The 22,046-nt window shown below is 42.2% G+C and overlaps 1 protein-coding gene across 1 annotated transcript in view; it reads right to left on the bottom strand.

Moving 5' to 3' along the window:
• Window positions 1–1,048: 1,048 nt before the first annotated feature.
• The window catches only part of RYK (receptor like tyrosine kinase), a 64,952-nt gene continuing 43,954 nt past the window's right edge, over window positions 1,049–22,046 (bottom strand). Inside the window, exons 10-15 of the mRNA XM_075417713.1 lie at window positions 16,221–16,290; window positions 15,013–15,145; window positions 13,166–13,275; window positions 7,374–7,533; window positions 2,928–3,064; window positions 1,049–2,089 (exon numbers count right to left, since the gene is read on the bottom strand). Of these exons, the coding sequence (XP_075273828.1) occupies window positions 1,978–2,089; window positions 2,928–3,064; window positions 7,374–7,533; window positions 13,166–13,275; window positions 15,013–15,145; window positions 16,221–16,290 (722 nt within the window). The 3' untranslated portion in view covers window positions 1,049–1,977. The remainder of the gene's footprint in view (window positions 2,090–2,927; window positions 3,065–7,373; window positions 7,534–13,165; window positions 13,276–15,012; window positions 15,146–16,220; window positions 16,291–22,046) is intronic.

Here is a 22,046-nt window from a genome sequence, read left to right as displayed (position 1 = left end):
TCTAGAGACGAATAGCTCTGCCACTGATAGCTTTAACAACCAAGTAGTCGTAAACAAGTACTGACACTGGGTAGTTCTCCTGGATCAGAAAGGAAAGAGACCACAGAAGTCCACACAACCAAAATGTTAACTGCTATCTCCAAACTCAGTGACTCCAAAGCCAACCAAATGAAACCAGTTTCAGTTCATTCAAGCAAACACAGCCTGAGCCAGCAGCAAAATCTCCGTCTCGTATAAAGCACGACTTGGTTTGCTAGCCACAGATAACTAACATCAAAGCACAGGTAGAAAAGGTCTTACATTTAAAGGGACACTCCATCTTAGCTCAGCAACGCAAAGGCACAGTCTGCAAGACTGAGAACAGACCACACAAAGTTCTGTCTCACATGATACTAATTAAAAAGTATTAATTTTCTTCAGCAAGGTTTAGAACTCCAGAAAGAACAAAAGCTACACATCTGCAAGACACAGCCAAATCCAGCTGCTCATACTTGCAGACCAGAGTCTCCTAAAGTGCCACGATCACTATGGAGCCTGTCAGGGCAATGCTCCCAACCATGCAGTTGCGCAAACACTCGAGGTTACGGGTGCTCTACTCTAAAGACAGTGCAAGACTAAGGGCAATTTTTCATGTTTCACATTGTGCTAAAGTGCAGCCTGCCTCATGGTGCCACCATGAAGAGGATGCAATCTATGGCACTGGGAGAATTGGAAGTTATTCTACAAATAACTTCTTTATATATAGAATATGAAAGTTACTGAGGTTGAATTACCGCACGTTGTCCTGAAATAACTTGTTCAGTCCTCTTAAGTAACATTCAATTCAAAACAACTTGGGGTGCAATGGATATTTGGGTTACAGGCGGCAGCAGGACAATATATTAAGTCTCAGGCACTAGTTCTGCAGGGAGGGAGGCAGGCAATCCACCTCGTTTCCATACCAACTCCAGCCCAATGACAACCATCAGCCTGCACGTTCAACACACAGGGCAATGTGAGGGACCAAGCTTTCACATTAGATGTAATAGAAAAACATTCTTTACTCTGCAAGTGTCTTTACAAATATATATTTATATATTTAAGCCCATTTCAGGCCATAAAAGCCCATAAAAAAACAACCAGTACCTTTTTGAACAAGAGAAACTGCAATCCAGAAGTCTGAGGTGAAAGACTCCCACACAAGGGCTGCTTTGGCTCTTCTCTGAAGGCCTCTATTTAGCACATAAAACCATCTTAAAAAATCACATCAGCCTTTTATCTGCAAGGAGGGGTACCGTTTTTACCCCATCTTTACTACTTTCTGTATGAGGTAAACTGGAATCACTTTTACATAATCACTTACTGCTTTAAAAGGGGGATATTGTATCCTGAAGACCAGCTTTTCCAAAAAACATTCATGAATGAGTTAAAAAGTAAGATGCCGCTTGTGGATCCAACCACAATGTGCTGTTGTCTCAGAATAGAAGAAGTTGATACTAAAAAGCTATTCCAGATACATACAAGTACAAACACTAGAGCTGGTCAGAAAGATACACTTTCAACATTTTTAAAAAGCAGGGAAAGTTTTCTGAAGTGGGGCTTTTGCATTCACTTCCCCTATCCTCATTTTTCTACCAGTTCCATATACCCTTCAAAAAAAAAACCCACCAGAATCACGTGTCTGTTGTAAGAGTGCAAAGTCCATCCAAATCTCGTGTTTAAGTTCACTATCACTACACTTTAAAAATCCTGATGGCAAATAAAAAGGTCTCAATTTAACTTAGCAAAAGTGATATCTAGAAAATATTCAACATCAAGAGGTCTTACAAAAAACTTCAGACTACTAAAGCATTCTAAGGCACAGTGTTTTGGAAGAAGTGCTTCCTCCCTTTAGTGTTGCTTTATACACATCACGTGTGTGAGTCCGAGTGACGCATGGAGCTGCAGATGTGTGCCATGCCTTCTCCCAATCAGCGAATTGAATCTTCTTCTGCAGTTTCAGACATAGGCTCCCAATGCTGCATGAAATTCAGTTAGACATTGCACCAGCTGCTGAAACTTAGGTCTTTCTTCAGGATCTAGGGCCCAACAGCAGGCCATCACAGCAAACCTGCAAGACAAAGACAGATGGAAGACATGAGAACATAAGCCAGGTGACCACAGTCCCAACCTGAGAACGAAAAACAGCATTTGCCACTCAAAAACCTGCTGATCAGAGAAAGAAAAGAAACCCTGTATCTTCTGATGCACGATGCTGAACAACTCCTTCAAAAGACAGACACCCAAAATGATCAATAAATGTGCTGTGACCAAAAGTGCCAGTTTGATTTAAGATACAAGCCAGAGGCAATCCAAGAGGAAGCAATACATAATTTGTCAGAAATTGCTCAACTATTATAAAAGTATAGTTCAAGGTGGTAGGCTTACAGGAAGGGGATTTAGAAGAACATGTGAGGCAGAGGTAGTGCCTGTGCTCTTGCATTCTCCTATATCATTAGAATTATGAATAAAGACCTCAAGCACTGCCATTAAGCTCATCACACGCAGCACTTCTCCATAGTCTTGCTGAGAGAATGGTCGCTTCCTCTACCTAGAAACCTAGTGGCTTCCTACACTGCAGTCCCACAAACACTAATGGCTCCTGGCCCCTTTGCCTCCCTCCTCCCATCCTGATGATCAACCCCACTTCTCCCATGTGTCAGAATATGGAAAGGAGTTGGGTCGGGATTAAGTGAAACTCAACAACAACAACAAAAAAGCATTTAATTTTAGCCTGAGTTCCTTGACATAGGTCACTAAAGCCACAAGAATACTTACACGAGGCTCAGCCTAAAAGGCAGAGTAAACAGGCAGGGGAAGGCATACTTGGCTCCTTCATTGATAACACTGGCTTAATGTGCTGGTTACAAAATAGACATTTCACCCTCTCTCCAAAAACATGCACTTACAGTTCATCAGGGCAGTTGATTGGCTGAGCTATTCGATAGCCATCCTTTAAATAAGCAGCCATCTCAAAGGGGTCGATATCCACATACGGAGTCTGTCCTAAAGTCATCAGCTCCCACAGTGTTACTCCAAAGGCCCACTAAAAAGAAATCGCATACAGCATTGACAGAGCATGCCGAATTTTGAGAGTTCCTTCAGATGTTCCACAAAATCAGTCATGAGTAAGACTATATAGAGTAAGAAAGCTTTACATGAATGCTATGTATATATCTATATTTATCTATATCTATATATATCTATATCTATCTATATATATATCTCTCCATATCTATCTATATATATATATCTCCAAGTTCAACATGACAATACTTTGTCTTGAATAGGGACAATTAAGAATCACAGAACAGGTGTTAGGTTGAACTAAAATGGAAGTCTTAGTGCACTAAGATTTAAGCGCTAAAAATTCATGTATTTACTGCATTTTTCCAGTATGACATTTTAAAACACTTAATAAATCTAAAGAATATTAAACACTTAACTTATTGTTTTGAAAAAATTAACAATTTTATACTACATTTTATCTATTCAAAACAGTACACAAATTCCTCAGAAAAGGTCTCTGAAATTCAAAGGTTCAGCAAAGCAAACTGAATGAAACCATCGTTTTTTAAAATCAGTCATCTGTATATTTTGAGTATATGCTCAGAAGTAGGACGCATGAGAAAAATGAAGATTTCGCCTAAGTAAACCTGACAGCTGATCAGCATACAACACATCATTCAGCCGAAAATACTTGCCAAAAAGAGCTTAAGGTGATGAAAAAAAATCAAGCAGTCAATTCACGGGCAAGCGCACTAGAAGTAAAATGGACTCCCCAGTTCAAGAAAGATGAAGAGCTACTGGAGAGAGTCCAGCGGAGGGCTACGAGGATGGTGAGGGGACTGGAGCATCTCCCCTACGAGGAGAGGTTGAGGGAACTGGGCTTGTTCAGCCTGAAGAAGAGAAGGCTGAGAGGGGACCTTATAAATGCCTACAAATATCTGAAGGGTGGGTGTCAGGAGGATGGGGCCAAGCTCTTTTCAGTGGTGCCCAGTGACAGGACAAGGGGCAACGGGCACAAACTGAGGCACAGGAAGTTCCATCTGAACATGAGGAAGAACTTCTTTCCTCTGAGGGTGACGGAGCACTGGAACAGGCTGCCCAGGGAGGTTGTGGAGTCTCCTTCTCTGGAGATATTCAAGACCCGCCTGGACAAGGTCCTGTGCAGCCTGCTGTAGGTGACCCTGCTTCGGCAGGGGGGTTGGACTAGATGACCCACAGAGGTCCCTTCCAACCCCTACTATTCTGTGATTCTGTAAAATGATTTACTACCTGGTATCAAGAGAACCAAGAGACAGGACATAGATGGTGCTGATACTGCACACTGATGAGTCACTGCTGAAGTTACAAGCACTGCAAACATCATGACTTATTAAAAAGGGGCAGAAATCTGCAAGCCTCGAAAGATTGTTGGTTTTTAATCAAAAGAAACCCTGCTGCCCTCTTGGCCAAAGCCTTAACTAAGGGATGCTGTCAGTGGACGCTGATGGGAAGCACAGAGCTGGAGAATGGCGGGGGCACAGATGCGGCCCCGGCTCCGAGAGGAGAGGGAAGGCAGGAGAGGACATACTTTTTATTTGCAGTTATGAAAAATGTCAAGGGACAAGTGGTGGTGCACCTAGAACATGAGAATAAAGGGCAATTCAAGCAAAACTACTTTGAGAATATAGCTATTTCTAACTCCCTAAGTTCCTGCATAAAAATGGCCTAGAAAGATGCAGAGCTTCACGTCCAACAGAGGGGAAAAAAACCAAAGAATTAAAATTCAACAGGAATCGTGTTTTGTTTTTCTATGCTGACTAATATAACTGTTGGCAGAGGAGGAACGCATTAGCAATGTTTCAAGCCAGCAAAACAATTTTAAAGAAATGCATCCAAAAAGCAATCCTAGAACACATGCCAATTGCATCTTGCCAGACATCACCTAAATTGTTTGTAACAGATTTCATCAGCGATTATAAGCTACATGCCATTGATGACCAGATTTGTCCTAGCAAGCAGACAAAAACATACACCACCACATTGGTGAAAAGCATCCACGTAAATAAAAAAGATGGTATTTAGGACAGATAGTATTTTCTACACCCAGAAAAACTGTCCATTTTTGAGTACTGCCAAACTCAGACAGTTACGTATGCACAGTTAAGAACTATGTATTAGCAGCTGAGTTGCATTTATCCCTGTATAATGCAAAAAGGAGTTCTGTGCTAAAGTAGTGTGGACAATATGCTGAACTGCACTAGAGTTCTCTGAAGTGGTTATCATACTGAGGTGCCTTCATCCTAATAAAACTCCAAATTTCACTGCCAGTGTTACACAAGCTTTTATTTCCAAGTCCAGTCTTCACTAACAGTGAACGCTCTCATGTTCCAGATTGAAAAAAAAAAAGAGAGTAAGAAATCAACATTTAATTGATCCCATTTATTATTATAAAAACATGCTTTTAGAGGCAACTTCTATTTCCTGCTCTGTCTTCAAGTTTGGTGTAACACAAAACCCCACACATTTTCCAGTGAGTAGGGAAGTATTTCTGGAGCAGAGCTGACTCTCCTTCCCTTCCTTTTTTTTTCCTGTGGCTTGAGCACTAGTACAGAGACCATGGCAATGAGGGGGAAAAAAAAGAAACAAGCAGAACTTTTCAGAAGTTTTCTAAACTAGCACATTTTAAGATGCAGATTACAATCTCTGGATGTAGCCATGTTAAGGAAAGCATCACTACCGAAGAAAATACCCCCTTAGCAGACAGACACAGATCATAAGGGCTAATGGTTTACCATTAATTAGCAGTTTAATTACCAGAGGTCGACCTTCAAGGACAAGCTCCTGTAAGCACAAGAACAGTCCATTTTGATGTGCAGGAAGCTGAGCAAGCATGGTAGAAGGCCACCACGGATGCACTGACTAAGCTCAGACACTAAGGAAGGAAAGAGAGGGTGGAAGCAGGAGAAAGCTACTTAAGGAATACAGTGAGAATAAATCAGGATGCAGGGATGGAGTTTGGAAAACCAAAGCTCAGCAGAGTAAAACTAACAAGAAATGTCCACAGAGGGAAACATCTAGGCTGCACTGAAGCCAAATGTGTACACACCAGACCACTGTACCAGACAGGATGCATCCAAGAGTGCCAAAGGAGCAGGCTGAACTCATTGCAATACCGCTCTCACCATCTCTGAAAGGCCACCACAACTGGGAGAGGTTGCTGACACCTGGGAAAAAGGCATCCTCTTGAAGAAGTGGGATTTGGTGAAGTATGGCCAGGTACTCTAACATCAGCTTCTGCTAATGTTGGGGAGCATGTGATCCTGGAAGTCACTTCCATGTGTCTGAAGCATAAAGGTGTCTGGGAACAGCCAACGTGGATTTATCGAGGGCAAACTGTTCCTGACTAAGCTGATTAGTTCTTTGCTGAGAAGGCAGTGTTAGTGGACACAGGGTGAGCAATGGATGTCCGCCTTGACTTCAGCAAGGCCTCTGACATTATCTTCCACAGCATCCTTATACCACACTAGTGAGATGTTGACATGAAAGTGGCTGTATGGCTGGACTCAAATTGCTGTTACCAGCAGTAGTAGTCCAACTAGCAGCTGGTTACTAGTGGCATTGCTCAGGAATTCATACTGTTGTATCTTCAGTAACAACCTGGACTCTCAGGAAGTTCATGAATGATACCAATCCGAGCAGAGTGGCTGACAGGCTGAAGGACAGAATTCTGCAGAAGTACCTCAAGAAGCTGGAGAAATGGGCTGACAGGAACTTTAAAGTTCAAGGAAAGCAAATGCAAAGGCCTGCATCTGGGAGAGCACAGCTCCACGCACCAGGACTGGCTGGGGCTGACCACCTAGAAAGCGGCTTAGCAGAAAAGGACCTGGGGGTCCTGGTGAACAATCTGAATGCATCAGCAGCATGCCCTTGAAGCAAAAGAAGCCGGCTGCATTCTGCACTGTGTTAGCATAAGTGTGGCCAGCAGGTCAAGGGAAGCAATTCCTCCCCTCTTTTCTCTATCTGTGAGGCTGCAACTGAAATACTCGGTTGTGGACTCTGGGTCATGTTCATTCAAATAGCAGACACATTCCAATACAGATTGCTCACTGAATTTAATTGCCTTTTCTGCTAATGCTACCAAGGAGAACAGCACGCAATGGACAATTTTGCCATGCAAGAAGGGCCTGCTTGACCTTTGAACTATCTGCCACGAGCAGCAAGTGCAGGAAGCAAGCGTATAGATGCTGTTCTGGACAAACCAGCGTTATCTCTTCAGTGCCATGATTCTCCAAAGGGTGAAAAAAGGGAAAAATGTCAACAAAATACATTTACAAAATGTAAGAGAAAAGAAAAAAACAACAACTTACCACATCGCTAGCACTGGAAAATTCATTGTTAACCAGGCTTTCAAGAGCCATCCATCGAACTGGTCTGTTTTCATTATCTCCCAGGCAATGGTAGTCCATAGGAAATAGGTCTCGAGACAGCGCATTGTCTGTAATCTTAACCTGAAGTGCATCGTCAATGCTAATTTAAAAAAAATAGAAGTATTTAGCAAACCTGGCATCACAAGTTTACAGAAAATATTTGTGCTCAACCTTGAGTTTCAGACTCAATATTTAATTGAAGAAATTAATTGCACTATCAACACTTCAAAGGACTAGCAGTCTTCTAGATCAAGACACACTTATTCTGTGATTATCAAATATTATCAAAGAACATACTTATTTTGCATTAACAGATAAGCACTAGAAAAATCAGGAGTCCTAGATTAAATAAAATCAAAAATTTACAAGTGCAAAAAATAGTTAAAACAAACTCCTCCCTTCAGTTATTCCTCCTCCCTTGGAGATCCCCTGTCAGATCAATTAAAGAAATTTTAGCTATAGTACCTCTGTAGCAATAATGAGCCAAAGATTTAAGCAAAGCCACATCTAGTAATATCTTGTTAAAGCAACCCATATTGTTCATGGCCTAAAAGCTCGTCTCTAATCAAGTAATGTGGTAAGATATTTATTCCCCTAAACAAGAGATACTCATTCTGACTGTTGTCAGAAAAAGCATGCTGGCTAAGGGAAACTTATTTTTAATCAACAAAAGATGACTCAAAAAAAGCACAAGGAGCCTACTGATTCCCACCCCCCCATGGGGATGTTAATTCACATTCTTTTGAACTTAAAAAAAGTGTATAATAGAGTTCAGTGTTCTCATAAACAGCTGACTTCAGAATATGGGTCGGATGTTAGCTTTAACATCTTACGACAAAAATATAGAAAGAACATTGGGTTAGGGGGACTGTAATGAAAGTGTTTGCTGTCTTTTGATCTTGTCAATTTTTTTTTAAATGAGAAAAATTAAATAGAAATGCTCAATTTGTGTGTTTCCTGCTTCACTATCTGAAGTATCGTATTTTTCCCCACTTCTATCCACTTTCAGGTCAATTCATTGCCCTCAAAAATTTACAGACCAGGAAATTTGCATATCTAATCACTCTTATGAGCTTAGAGAAATTCCTAGAAGACCTGTCTATTAACAAATACAATACAAAGGGTAATTTTCCAGTGACTAGAGAGCTCTGACTTGTGTAATCCATATGTCCCCTGTAACTGGGCCCAACTGTGCCATGGGCATTTGAGACCAGAAGCATTTCCCCCTTTAACAAACCTGCCAAGACCACTGCGATCCTGGCCCCCTTCCCAAAACTAGGGCACAGGCACATAGGTCTGATACACTTCACACCAGCTCCTCCCAGTCTTTCACTCTACAGGAACAGACCCAGGGAACAAAGGATTGGCAGACAAACAAAGCCCTTCAAAGAATCCTGGCTACTGGCATCCTCTTTTCCTCTCTAGGCTTAGCCCAGGATTTCTTGAACTGCAGCACAGATCAGGAGATGCTCAGCTCCCGCCTCCATTTCCCACGGACAAGAAGTGCCAGGTCCCCTGTGAATTGATTTGTATTGCCAGCACTCCACATCACACGTATGGCAGCTAACGTGAAGCTGGACTTTGCCCCAGGAGGGCAAGGAGTCAAGCAGGCTGGACTGCCAACCCTTCACACAGCAAGGACACGAGACAATTAATTCACTGCACAGAAATGAGAGGTTGTCACAAGGTAATTTCCCTGGCACATTCTTTATGATCTTTGTCTCCTGTGGTAACACTTCTTCTTCAACATGCTCACCAGAGAAGAAAAGCAAGCAGAGTCTCTAAGGAACTGTATCAAACCGAGCGTCCTTACGTAGCACAAGAGCCAGAAAACATTCTGCTGGACCAGCTTGATGGCACCAGTTCAAAAGCACGAGGGACGGCTTCACGGTGGATCTCACTGCTCCCTCTGCCCCAGCATTCGCTACACCAACAGTGCCTGATGCCAGCGGTGCCAGTACAACAGGTGATTAGACAAAAGAATATCCCAGGACAAGCATGAGTGCTTCAGTGTCTCCCAGCTTTTTCTCTCAGCCCCTGGGATGCAGTGTCAGAAGCTCTGTTGGCTCCAGTTGCGATGTTTGAAGAACTGGGCAAGAGACAGCACCTCAGAGGACCAAGTGGTTTTGTGGACAGAAGCACAAAGGACAAAAGTTGTAGCACTAGTGACCCCTGACAACCCACAACCCTGACGGGCCAGGCAGCGCAGTCAGTCCAAATTTCAGGAGCAGGACCTATCCTGATATTAGAAATGTGACCCATATTTTACTACTAATTGCTGCGCCAGATGTTCAGAGCTCTCTAATGGACACCAGTGGCATGGCCCCAAGGCAGACCATACACAGAACAGTATGCTGTCCATGAACAGTGCAAAGACAGGAACTGGGCTTCTACTTCAAGGACTATGTGGGAACAATCAAAGCAAACCCCAAATCAAAAATGGGTACGACACTGTGGTTCAACAACCGTGCCTTGAAGCATCCTTGGAGGCATTTCCAAGGGTACACGAGAAAACATGTCAGCAAATAAGGAAAAACACAAAGGTGGCAAAAAGTTGAAGGAGATGGAAGAACAGGAACTGAGACAGTAACCCAGTCACTCCTCCTGCCTGGGCAACTCAGAAACCTGAATATTCAAGAGCGTGCTCCAGTCTTTACACCCTTGCACTGACAGAAGACAGGGCCTGAGAAAACCCTGCAGGCATTGCTAAGGCAAAAAACCTCCCAGATTACATGTGATCACAGAATCACAGAATGGCAGGGGTTGGAAGGGACCTCTGGGGATCATCTAAGTCCAAGCCCCCTGCTAAAGCAGGGTCACCTAGAGCAGGTTGCAAAGGACCTTGTCCAGGTGGGTTTTGAGTATCTCCAGAGAAGGAGACTCCACAACCTCCCTGGGCAGCCTGTTCCAGTGCTCCGTCACCCTCAGAGGGAAGAAGTTCTTCCTCATATTCAGACGGAACTTCCTGTGCTTCAGTTTGTGCCCATTGCCCCTTGTCCTGTCACTGGGCACCACTGAAAAGAGTCTGGCCCCGTTCTCTTGACACCCACCCTTAAGATATTTGTAGGCATTTATAAGGTCCCTCCTCAGCCTTCTCTTCTCCAGGCTAAACAAGCCCAGCTCCCTCAGCCTTTCCTTGTAGGAGAGATGCTCCAGTCCCCTCATCATCTTCGTAGCCCTCCACTAGACTCTCTCCAGTAGTTCCTCATCTTTCTTGAACTGGGGAGCCCAGAACTGGACAGAGTACTCCAGATGGAGGCTCACTAGGGCAGAGTACAGGGAGAGGAGAACCTCCCTCGACCTGCTGGCCACACTCCTCTTACCGCACTCGCGGAGAGCACTGGCCTTCATGGCAACAAGGGCATACTGATGGCTCATGGTCAACCTGTCATCCATCAGGACACCCAGGTTCCTCTCCACAGAGCTGCTCTCCAGCAGGTCAGCCCTAAGTCTGTACTGGTGCACAGGGTTATTCCTCCCCAGGTGGAGTACCCTGCACTTGCCCTTGTTGAACTTCATCAGGTTCCTCTGCGCCCAACTCTCCAGCCTGTCCAGGTCTCGCTGAATGGCAACACAGCCTTCTGGTGTATCCACCACTACTCCCAGTTTTGTGTCATCAGCAAACTTGCTGAGGGTACACTGTGTCCTTTCATCCAGGAAGTGATGCATGCCCCAAGGTCATCAAGACAATATGGGCAGCAATTCTCAGAAACTAACTAGTTTATCAATAATATTTTCATAAAACAGACACAAGAACAATGAAGCAATGACTAGACCATGAGGCATTTTATTTCCTTCCAAAAATAAATGCATTCCTTTAGTTACAACGCTTCAAGATGTGCATTCATCCCAAGTGACTCAATGATGATGTACTGTTTCATAAATGAAATTATTTATGATAAACTAGAGCTCAAACCTCAAAATCAGTTCTAATAGCAAATTTCAGGTTAAAGACTTTATATTCATTAATAGTTCATTAGAACTTACTTCGTTGACTGACAATCTGTACACAGCTCTTGGGCATAACCCAGAGGCTGCTTCTTTCTCCTTTTCTTTCATTGCAAGTTCATTAATATACCAGTACATGCCCTTTGGGGGCGGGGGGGGGGGGGGGGTGGGGGGGGAAGGGAGGCAAAAAGAAGCGCCTCTCAAAATCAAGAACTTGAATTCAAGGCTTCAAACAGCGTGACCTCGACAGGCTGGAAAGTTGGGCAGAGAGGAACCTGATGAGGTTCAACAAAGGCAAATGCAGGGTCCTGCACATGGGGAGGAACAACCTCATGCATCAGTACAGGCTTGGGGTGGACCTGCTGGAGAGCAGCTGTGCAGAGAGGGACCTGGGTGTCCTGGTGGACGACAGGTTAACCATGAGCCAGCAGTGTGCCCTGGCTGCCAAGAAAGCCAATGGGATCCTGGGGTGCATTAGGAGGAGTGTGGCCAGCAGGTCAAGGGAGTGCCCTAGTGAGGCCTCATCTGGAGTACTCTGTCCATTTCTGGGCTCCCCAGTTCAAGAAAGATGAAGAGCTACTGGAGAGCGTCCAGCGGAGGGCTACGAGGATGATGAGGGGACTGGAACATCTCTCCTACAAGGAGAGGTTCAGGGAGCTGGGCCTGTTCAGCCTGGAGAAGAGAAGGCTGAGAGGGGACCTTATAAATGCCTACAAATATCTGAAGGGTGGCTGTCAGGAGGATGGGGCCAAGCTCTTTTCAGTGGTGCCCAGCGACAGGACAAGGGGCAATGGGCACTAACTGAAGCACAGGAAGTTCCGTCTGAACATGAGGAAGAACTTCTTCCCTCTGAGGGTGACGGAGCACTGGAACAGGCTGCCCAAGGAGGTTGTGGAGTCTCCTTCTCTGGAGATATTCAAGACCCGCCTGGACAAGGTCCTCTACAACCTACTGTACGTGACCCTGCTTCGGCAGGAGGGTTGGACTAGATGACCCACAGAGGTCCCTTCCAACCCCTACCATTTTGTGATTCTGTCTTAAATTCTGAAAAGTAACTGTGTTACTTTAGTTACGACGTTCTTTGAAAATATCATAAGACTAAGCTCATGGACTAACTCCTCTTCGGGTATTTTCAGATGTTACATTTGCCAAACCCTGCATTTTCTACATTTCCTCTTATTAGTATGAAAGCAGATGGAGTACAATCACAGTTGGTGGTCTCTGTGTGATTTAGTTTATAGAAAGCCATCAAACACCTCAAACGATCTCTGTATTTTGAGGGTATATTCCAGTCAGAAGATGGTATCAAACCCTATTTCGGCATTCCCACCATTTACAGAGGACATTCATATTTATCATTTGACAACTAAGAAGTCTAGCAGTGACCAAAGTCATTAGGCTATTTTTGTTAAAAAAAAAAAAAAATTAAGAAAGCCAGCTTCATACAAAAATCTATCCACTGGTAAACAGTCAAAGATATGCCAAGTTTTTATTAAAGTTTAAGGAAGGCTTCAAGCCTCTGAAAAAGTAAGAATAGACAAAACCTAGCAAAAGTATTTAAGATGAGGATATTCTGCTTTCTTGAAAACCATGCTTTCTGGTTCACCTTATGTTTTGAGATAAACAACGTCACTGACAAGACTATTCACCCAAAATTGGGAAAAAAAACACCAAACAGTGGTATATTTTGAAGTAGAGATCAGGTCAATTGGAGAAAGCTCACCCTAGCCCTTGTACTGATATAACATTGCCTGCACGATGGCTCTACCCCACTGAGTACTTACACACAGTTTCTAGCAGCCAGGTCTTTGTGAATGACCTCCCGTCTGGCCAAATAACTCATTCCACAGGCAATCTGGATAGCCATATGTACAAGATCCTGCTGAGAAATTGCCTGCAAGAGCACAGAAGAACAATCGTTGCAAAACTGCAAGCCCAGGGGCTGCTAGGTTAGTATTTTCATCGCATTCTAGTGCCCCCTCCCCTCCCCTTTAGTGCCTGATGCTTTCTAGTGGCTATGAAGACTCCTTATTCTAAATCTTAACTTTTTTTTTTTTTTGACATGCCAGGGGCAAATGTTTCCAATTTGCAGCAGCATCAGTGCTACACAGCTTTTCCTTTGATTAGCGGTGAATATAGGCAAAAATAGTCAATTTTACCCTTCTTACCACACTTTTTTCACTTTGCTTCTCTTGAAATCAACTCATTTTCAGGCAGCAGAGCACAAACAGCAGTATAAATTCTTGTTGCTATCTACTCTTGAAAACTAGTACCAAAGGCTGTTGCTCCATCTACTTTTAAAACTTTACAGTCCTATACAAATTAAACCCTTGTAGATATTTATACACCGTGTTCGCTCTTCCACTTCTACAGTGTCTCAGAAACCTCAGTATGCAGGTGGACACACTGAAGTCAGAAGACTGGAGTTAAAATAGACCAAATACTAAATTACAACAACAATAAACTGGTTTCTTTGTTAACTGGTTGTTATTAAGAACAATAGCCATGTATTATTTCAGAAAACTCATGATTTTCTTTAGGTATATGTAGAAAAGTTCCATCTTAAAGTAAGTATCTAGGACATCACACATCCCATTTTTTGACAGTTAAGTACAGTCACACCTAGTTACTATGAGGCAACTGCTGTTTGACATAATACACATCATAAGTACCATTTCTGCTTAAATTCTTGAAAAGGGATAAATCCCTATGCAACACACCAATATAACTCAGATTAAGCAGCAAAACAAGTAAAATCAAAGCTGAAAGATCCTAGCAGCTTATCACAACTTCTAAATTAACGGAGGTAAGTGGCCCTTGCTAGTTTGAAATCTGGTACATAACAGGGACAAATGCTGACCTCAGGAAACAAGATTTCAATTCTATTTTTAACAGTCAAGCACAAAAGTCAAACCAAAGTGAAAGTTGAAGAAAACAAAAGACAAGGTAATCCTAACAAAAGGGACAGTTTCAATACATATACGTATCCATCACTAAACACTTATTCACATTTCAAAAAACTAAGAAAATATTCCTAGATGAGAACATATCTTGCCTTCTCACTTCTCATGATCTATATGCAACAAGTTCCATTGAAACATGGTTTAAAAAAAAAGAGATCACTTCCTTTAGTACCTAAGGTTAAATAAATCCAGTTATTTTACTTAATAGCAAATCTACACCAGCACCATAAAAGTTTAACAGAAGTGCTTTATGCTTACTATAAAATAATTAGCTATAGTAATTAAAGGAATTACTAATTATACAAAAAAATCAGTAAATCTGAAATTTCTGCATACACAGTTTTCCCCTGTGTAATCTAACAAATTCACAATCATATACCATTTTCTCTATTTTTTGAAATAATTTTTAAGATTTGTTAATGTACCAGCTACTACCCCAATCAGAATTTAAGTCTGTTTCATGCCCTCTGACCATCTGTGATAACACAGCCAACAATGTTTTCCTTGTATGAATCAAGACAAACACTTGCTAGGACACCTGCTTGCCAGTTCTTTCATTGTCACAACAGAGCAGGTGAATACCACAACTATTTCTTTTAAGGCACATACACAGATGACAAGCCAAGTCTAAGTTTAATGGGCAAGAAGTCCCAGATTTCTGATTGTACCTGAGGATTGTTGGCCTCTACAAGCTTGCACTGTCGCAAGAATAGTTTAAGGTTCCCCCAGTTCATGTACGGCAGCAGCACCATTGGTTTCTCTCCCTCTTCTATACAGACATGAGTGATAGGTAGCAGATTCCTGGATGACAGGGAGAGAAATTCCTAATTTTATGAAACTAAAATTTTATTAAATTCTTCTCGATCCCTAAACACATTAAGTGAAAGTAACTCAACATCAAAGAAAAGCATTAATCTTGCATTACGAATCACAGAGCAAAGTCTCCCAATAAGTGAAGCCCTAGACCTTTTAAAAGATATTTGAGTACTTTCCCATTGGGAAGAACCCTCCAAATTTTTTTCACTTGGTCCAAAACAGCTGAAAAACTTCTGTGAATAGAGGTTATCATTTATTTTAAGAAGCGATTTATCCTCAACTTGGAAGTGTATAATTCTAAATGCAACTACAGATCTAAAATGCCTAGCTCCATTACAGAGTATCAAAAAAAGTCAAAACATTGGGTTTGATCCACTTCAAAATGACACAACAGAAATTTTTAGTTTTAGATCAACTAAACACTAAATTTCATTCTAAATGCAGAAGTATCTCAGGATTCTTACTCCTCCTTATGGCTCAGATAACCCCCATGCTGCATTGCTTGAACATCTTCATACACCATCAACATATTCATATTTAGAAACTTAAAACAAACTGCACAGTTTCAATTTTTAAAAAACTGTTATCTCCTATTGAAAACATATTAGGAAGTCTTCAGTGACTTGTTATGCTTTTTAAAAGGGAACTTCGAAATTTCCTGTTCTTACTTGCAGAAGCCTGCAGCACCTTTTTCTGGAATAACTAAGAATATATAAAAGGAATAGCTGCCCATATTTCACTGTGAGGCTTGGAACACCAAACCAAAGACTTTCCCCATTTTGCCCACATGCTGCTATTATTTGATTTTACTGACTGTGCAGCTGGGAAAAAAGCTTACAAGCACTCTTTGCTATAAGAAGTATGTCTATAATTCTGTATTTTAAAATGACACAAAACTAGTTTCAGCTCCTTGCGGCTTAAAAAAAAAACACCTCTTCAAACATACAAAATGTTGCTGAATTCTGAAAAAAATTGTTTCCTATCCCCCTAGGAAGCTTTAAGCACAAATATTTTCAGCTGGCACAGCTATAGTTTTGCTCATAAACACTGCTTAGCTTACCTGTGATGAAGTCCTCGGAGTTTACAGCTTTCAGTCAGCATCATTGTCACCTGTACCTCTGAGGCTTGATCTAATAATTAAAAAAAGAAAAAAGGAACCACAGATATAACTTTGGAAACAAGCCAAGATATTAAAGTCTGGTCCAGATTTGCAAGTCAGTTGAGGTCATTTGAGCACAAACAGAACTTGTTTGCCTAATTTTTAAAAATGGAGCTTAAAAACCCCAAACAAGCAAGCCAAGTCCTAGGACGTATTTCTGCTTAAACAAACGGGGTGAAGCCGAAAAAGGAAATAAAGCACACTCCAAGTGCTGACAGACTGTACTTTTGCCACTTCCTGACAGCTTCTGGGCAGGCATGAACTGCCTGCAGCAGGCAGCGCGGGTCACATCCTGCACACAGGGCCAGAAGCAGGGGAGCATGCCATGCGTTGCCCAGAATCACAGAAGTGCTCAGAAGACACTGGTTCGCTGTTGAATTACCAGTATGGGCTTCTGCAGATTACTTCCACACTGATGGAAAGCATTTAGTTCAAGATTTACTTATTTACTGCTCTCTACTTCAAACACTTGACTCCTGGTAACCTTAGAAATGCTTGCTCTTCCCCACCTTTCAAATAAAAAAAGCCACTGCTGCCAGCTAAAATACAAGCATCTGTGATAACTCCACTAACGCACAGCAATCAGAACATCTACTGGGCAGAAGCAGAAGTGTTGACTGTAATCCATTCCCACAAATATTTTTGTGTTTGTTTCCCTCCTCCTCCCCACGTGGTGGCAAGCAGCAACAGGGAAGCTTCCTGTGATGTAGATCAGTGCTCTCACAATCCCACCCTCCTCATACCTGGGTGCATTTTCTGTCCCTCCTTCGTGCTAGAACTAGTACAGGCAGCAAGCTAGCACAGGAGAGAGCCCAGCAAAGGCCAATCAGTTTTCCTTCCTGCATTAGGATGAATTTACATATTACAGATCAGTCAAACCAACATTTTAATGCCCCGGGAGGAAGAAGAGGAGAGAACTTGTGTGCTCTTTTTCCCTTCTTCATGGTCTTACCCTCTTCCCTGTACCAGCTCTGATGCCCTTTCCCAATTAAACTTTAACCCTGCAAAAGAAAACACGACTTTTGACTGAATTAACAGTGGTGAACATCATCAGTGCAGATGAGCACAAGGTAGGGAAAGAAAGCACCGATCCCAGAGGCAGAGCATGGCCTCCTCTCACAGCAATGGCAAGCTAAATCGGCATTTAGCTTGCCAGATCTGCTGGAAGTGGAGACAGCTTCAGGCACAATGCAGCTCCTGCCTAAGAAGAGTTAATCAAAAGACAAATCGTGCAACTCAAGAACCCGCGAGCCAAAAAACGTCAGCTGGATTGAGAAAGTTCTCCTAAGCCAGGGACAAGAATGATATCCCAAGGCAAACTACTTCAAAGGCTGCTTACCATCCCAGCTCTGGAGAGATTAAAAACGAGGCAAGCCTTCCCAAAAGCATCCAGGCACTAAACCGGGACAGATCAGGAAACGGAGGTTATAGATGCAGGTACAGGTCCCAGCCAGAGGCACTGAACCCTGAGCATGCTTGGAAACCCCTAAGGAGCATCACTGCCTAGACCCTGCACGGGCTGGAAGGACCAAGACCACCAAAGGCCAAAACACAATGCTCTAGAGAAGTCCAGACACAGAGGGTGACATTAGATCAGTGACCATTATGGCTGCGGTATATTATGGGATGCATCAAAATGGTGCACTTCCTTGTGTTTGATAACAAGTACATATGGGCAGAGGGCATGAACAGCTTCTTACAGTGCAGAAGACATTTAAGTAATGGTCAGCTGAAGCCCCTGGTTTGCACTCCAACACACAAAGGCAAGAGAAAGAGAAGGTCCTACCTACTGTGCAGCAACAACACTCAAGTGCTTTATATGCAATGAATTTGATACATAGGAAACAGCCTTCAAAAGGTTTGTAAACAAGTCAGAAAAACCAAGATACTACATTAAAATGAAGTTATGTAGGCATGAATGGCCGAATCATCCAGCTGTTACAAAGTGTAAGAAGCATTAAAAATACAGGTGTAACAGCATATTACAAGACGTTAGAGGAACTGCCAGCAGGCTACTAGTACACAGCTTCAAGTTTAAATGCAGTAATTACTAGAACTCTAAGATCACAACCTCTTCAACCCAGCATACGACAAAGGGACGGAAGAGATTGCTAGGTGTGAGTTTAAGCTGTTTAACTCGCTTATATGCTCCTTGGCCCTGTGCTTGCTTAACTGGTTTGGTTTTAATTATAAGAGTCGCCATGCAATAATTTGAAGCTCTAAATCAAGAGATTATTTAAGACTGGCTTTAGAATCTACAGAACGAGTTAATCTGGTTTGGACAATGCACCTATTGATCTCTTCACGCTAACACTGTAAGAGACAACACACTTCTGCCAATGCCTTTCCCTTTCCATCACGTAGGGCGTTTTTCAGCAGGTCACTGTTATGTTTCATTGTTTTCTTTCAGCTCGGAGACACCATGCTAGAGTCGTTGAGCACCCAAAAGGACAACTGACTCCTATTCAAGTATATACAGAAATCTAAATCTTATCTTGTGAAACAGTCCTAGCATCCATATTGTGTTTTCTTATCAATATTATTTCCTTGTTTTCTGCATGGAAAAACACTCCCACAACATCAACAAATTCAACATGCTCAGAACAAACAATAGCACTACAAGGCTAATCCTCCTCTAGCTTAGACCGGTGCCAATTCAGAACCACCACACAATTTGATTATTGTGGTTCTGTACTAGATATCATTCAAAACAGAATATACATCACCACCGCTTTTGAGTGATTCCAGTCAAAAGGGGGTAAAAAATAATGCTACTGCAACAGTCTCCATTGCAATTCAGACTTCCTTTTATCGTCATTTTCTTTAGTTATACAACAAGAAGTACATTTAAACAAACTCTCAGTCCCATTTAGTAGATTATAACCACCTTCGAGCATCCAACAGACAGGTCTTCATATATTACAAAGAAGGTGATTTTGGTAATAAAACATTTTGTTGTAGAGAACCTGGTGAATCTGACCATCCTGCACCGAAAACCCTTAAAATCAATCCAGAAAATCCACAGCATTTCTGGCTTTGATACGAGAAAGACACAGTACCAGAGCAAGGCAGCGACAGCCGTGACCCAGTAATTCTGGCTTGGTAAGACATACTAAGATGAATCCTGTAGATTTCATTTTCCTGCCTGGGCCAAAATGTAGTCCCATACTAAAACCATATATCAAATCTCTAAATATAACATGTAAGCACACACACGTGGGCATTTTCTTTGCAGAACTGTTCATGTAGCCACACAAAACGAGAGCTGGGGAACAATCTTGTCAAACACAGAAGCATGCCCACACGCTTTTGTGGCTCGTTTTTTCTGTACTGGATCTGTGAAGTCACTTGATATGAACACAGCCTCACACAGAGCTGAAGAGGAAGGAATGGCAGAGAAGGCCTCTCACAGAGCCAGAAACCTCTTACATCAGAATAGCAACTTAGAGCCACGTCAGTCGAGGCCATAGTCTCCCATATATTAAAGTTGTGCATCAGGAAGCAGCCCCGAGTTTAAGTCAAACACTCCAGGGCAAGGCAACAAGGGCTTGTTGCACAACTTCCTCAAAGCCCTAAAAAAGGCTAAACTTCCCTCTGAGATATTAATGCTATCTGTGATTAAGAATACGTCAGTGCTCAACAATTCATGCAGTTGCAGCCTGATGATCGTGAGGTGTAGCCAGGTCAGAGCTTCTCAGCCCTGAAAGAGCATCATCTATTTGCACAAGGCTATCACGCACCACCAGTGGAGTAACTGAACAGCAAGGACATCAGGTCACACGAGTGAAGAAAAAGATTTAATACACAGTAGTAATTCTAGATGTTCTATCAGGACCAAAAAGGTCCAACTTTCAGAAGGCGCTTAAAAGCAAGACTGTTTGAGATAGATGTAAATGAATTCCAGAACTAGCAAGATTAAAGATTAAAGCACTGGTTTTACTCTCTCTGTGCCAAGAGCCTGGCTGTGAAAGTCTACCCTAAGGCACAGAGCAAGAACAAGCTAGGATTTCAAGAAGCTTTGATACGGCTGCAAGTTTATCTCACGATATTACATTATTTGTATATAGCCAGGCACAATTCAGCTCTTGGCACTACTATTTTTATATAAGAGGCTAATCTCTCTATACAATTCTGGCAAGTGTGATATGTACTGAGGCCCTTCCTGGTTCATGGGGAGAAAGTGCACCTCCTTGACTTTTACCAATTCTTCAAGTCCATCTGCAAAACTGCATTTTAAAATCTTTGTTCATCATCACTCATCTGTCACATGAATCACTAACACTCACATGAAAAAAATCTCTGGAAGTCTGTGATGACACCACCACTGCAGCAATCTGCTTGCTCCAAGACTGGGCACTCGTAACAACGGCAGAGCATCAGGCTCCACATTCTTTAGGTGGTAGTACATTGGAAAAGAGTCACTTCCACACCTCAAATTACTTACCAGAGATGAAAAGCAGCAATTACCTGGATATTGCAGTGGGTTACCCGATTAGATGGATGGCTTTCAAGAATAACATTTTAAGTCAGACCTCCTAGAATCTCAAAATAGCGAAGCGCAGCATTACAACTTAAAAGACTTGAGACTGTAGCAGAGTCACTGAAATCTGCTTCTTGAGACAGAAGACAAAGCAGAATCTTTAAAGCAATATAGCCAAAGGTTAGCTAGGAGGTCTAAGGCTTCTGATAAACTTTTTTTTTCTGACAGTAATATTTAAAAAGATGTTTCACCAGAGGATTTTCTGACCTTTGGACCATTTGTAATGTCTTGTTCCTGTGCAAAATTCCTTCCATCTCATATTGCAAGCTAATATTCCCCAACATCAGAACACTTACACAACCCATATTCTATATGGTTACCTATTCTCACAAAGCTTGTATTGCCCTTATTATCTCTCAAACTTGTGGGCTTTGCGAAATATACCGTGACAAAGTCCACAAGCTCAAACTCTTGAAGACTGAAAAGCATACAGGCAGGCACAATGGTCACAGACTCTGTGCCCACAGGAACTGAGAGCATAGTACTAGAACTACCCTAAACGTTTAGCTTCAGGTAAGAAACGCTCCTAGTATCAACACATCCTTTTTAATTACTGCTGCTTCTGCAGAGCAATTCATTAGGTAAAATTTCTCCCAAGGCAGAATTCAACCCCAGTTCAAAGGGAATATGTGCCTGAATACCGCTTTAACCTTTCTACAGAAGTCTGGTTTTTTTGGAAGAAATGCAACACTCAAAGATTATCCTAAGTTGATGTCTGTTGTACATGACATTGTTAATGCTGCTAGCAGACATTTTCAGAACTTTCCTTTAAGAGAAGGATGAACTGCTCAAGGAATGCAGGTAGTCATGATCCAATCTGCTTTTTAATAAGTAGAAGGGGAAGTACATACAGAAAAATATTTATACTCTAAAGCTTCAAGAGGCCCTAAGAGTCAGACAGTGACAAGTTACCGTGAAAGCCAGCAGCACACCTGACCACTTTCTGCCTACCACAGAAGGGAAGGAAAAACACCTTCCTCCTGTCTGGCAGCTCTACTGCACGTGCAAGTCTAGGTATCTACAGAGGCATTCAGGTAACGGCTAAGCTTTCACAAATCAACATCTATCTGCTTTATAAGGCAACCACGCATCCTACAGAAATCAAATCTTCTGTATGTTAAGACATACATACACAAATGACAACATAAGGAGGTTACAACATAGGACACTACGCTCAGTCTTGTAAA

This window comes from Opisthocomus hoazin, chromosome 4 (genome assembly GCF_030867145.1).
Source record: "Opisthocomus hoazin isolate bOpiHoa1 chromosome 4, bOpiHoa1.hap1, whole genome shotgun sequence".
Lineage (NCBI taxonomy): Eukaryota > Metazoa > Chordata > Aves > Opisthocomiformes > Opisthocomidae > Opisthocomus > Opisthocomus hoazin.
The sequence above is the reverse complement of the archived record's forward strand: the minus strand, read 5'-3'. Positions and strand labels throughout refer to the sequence as shown.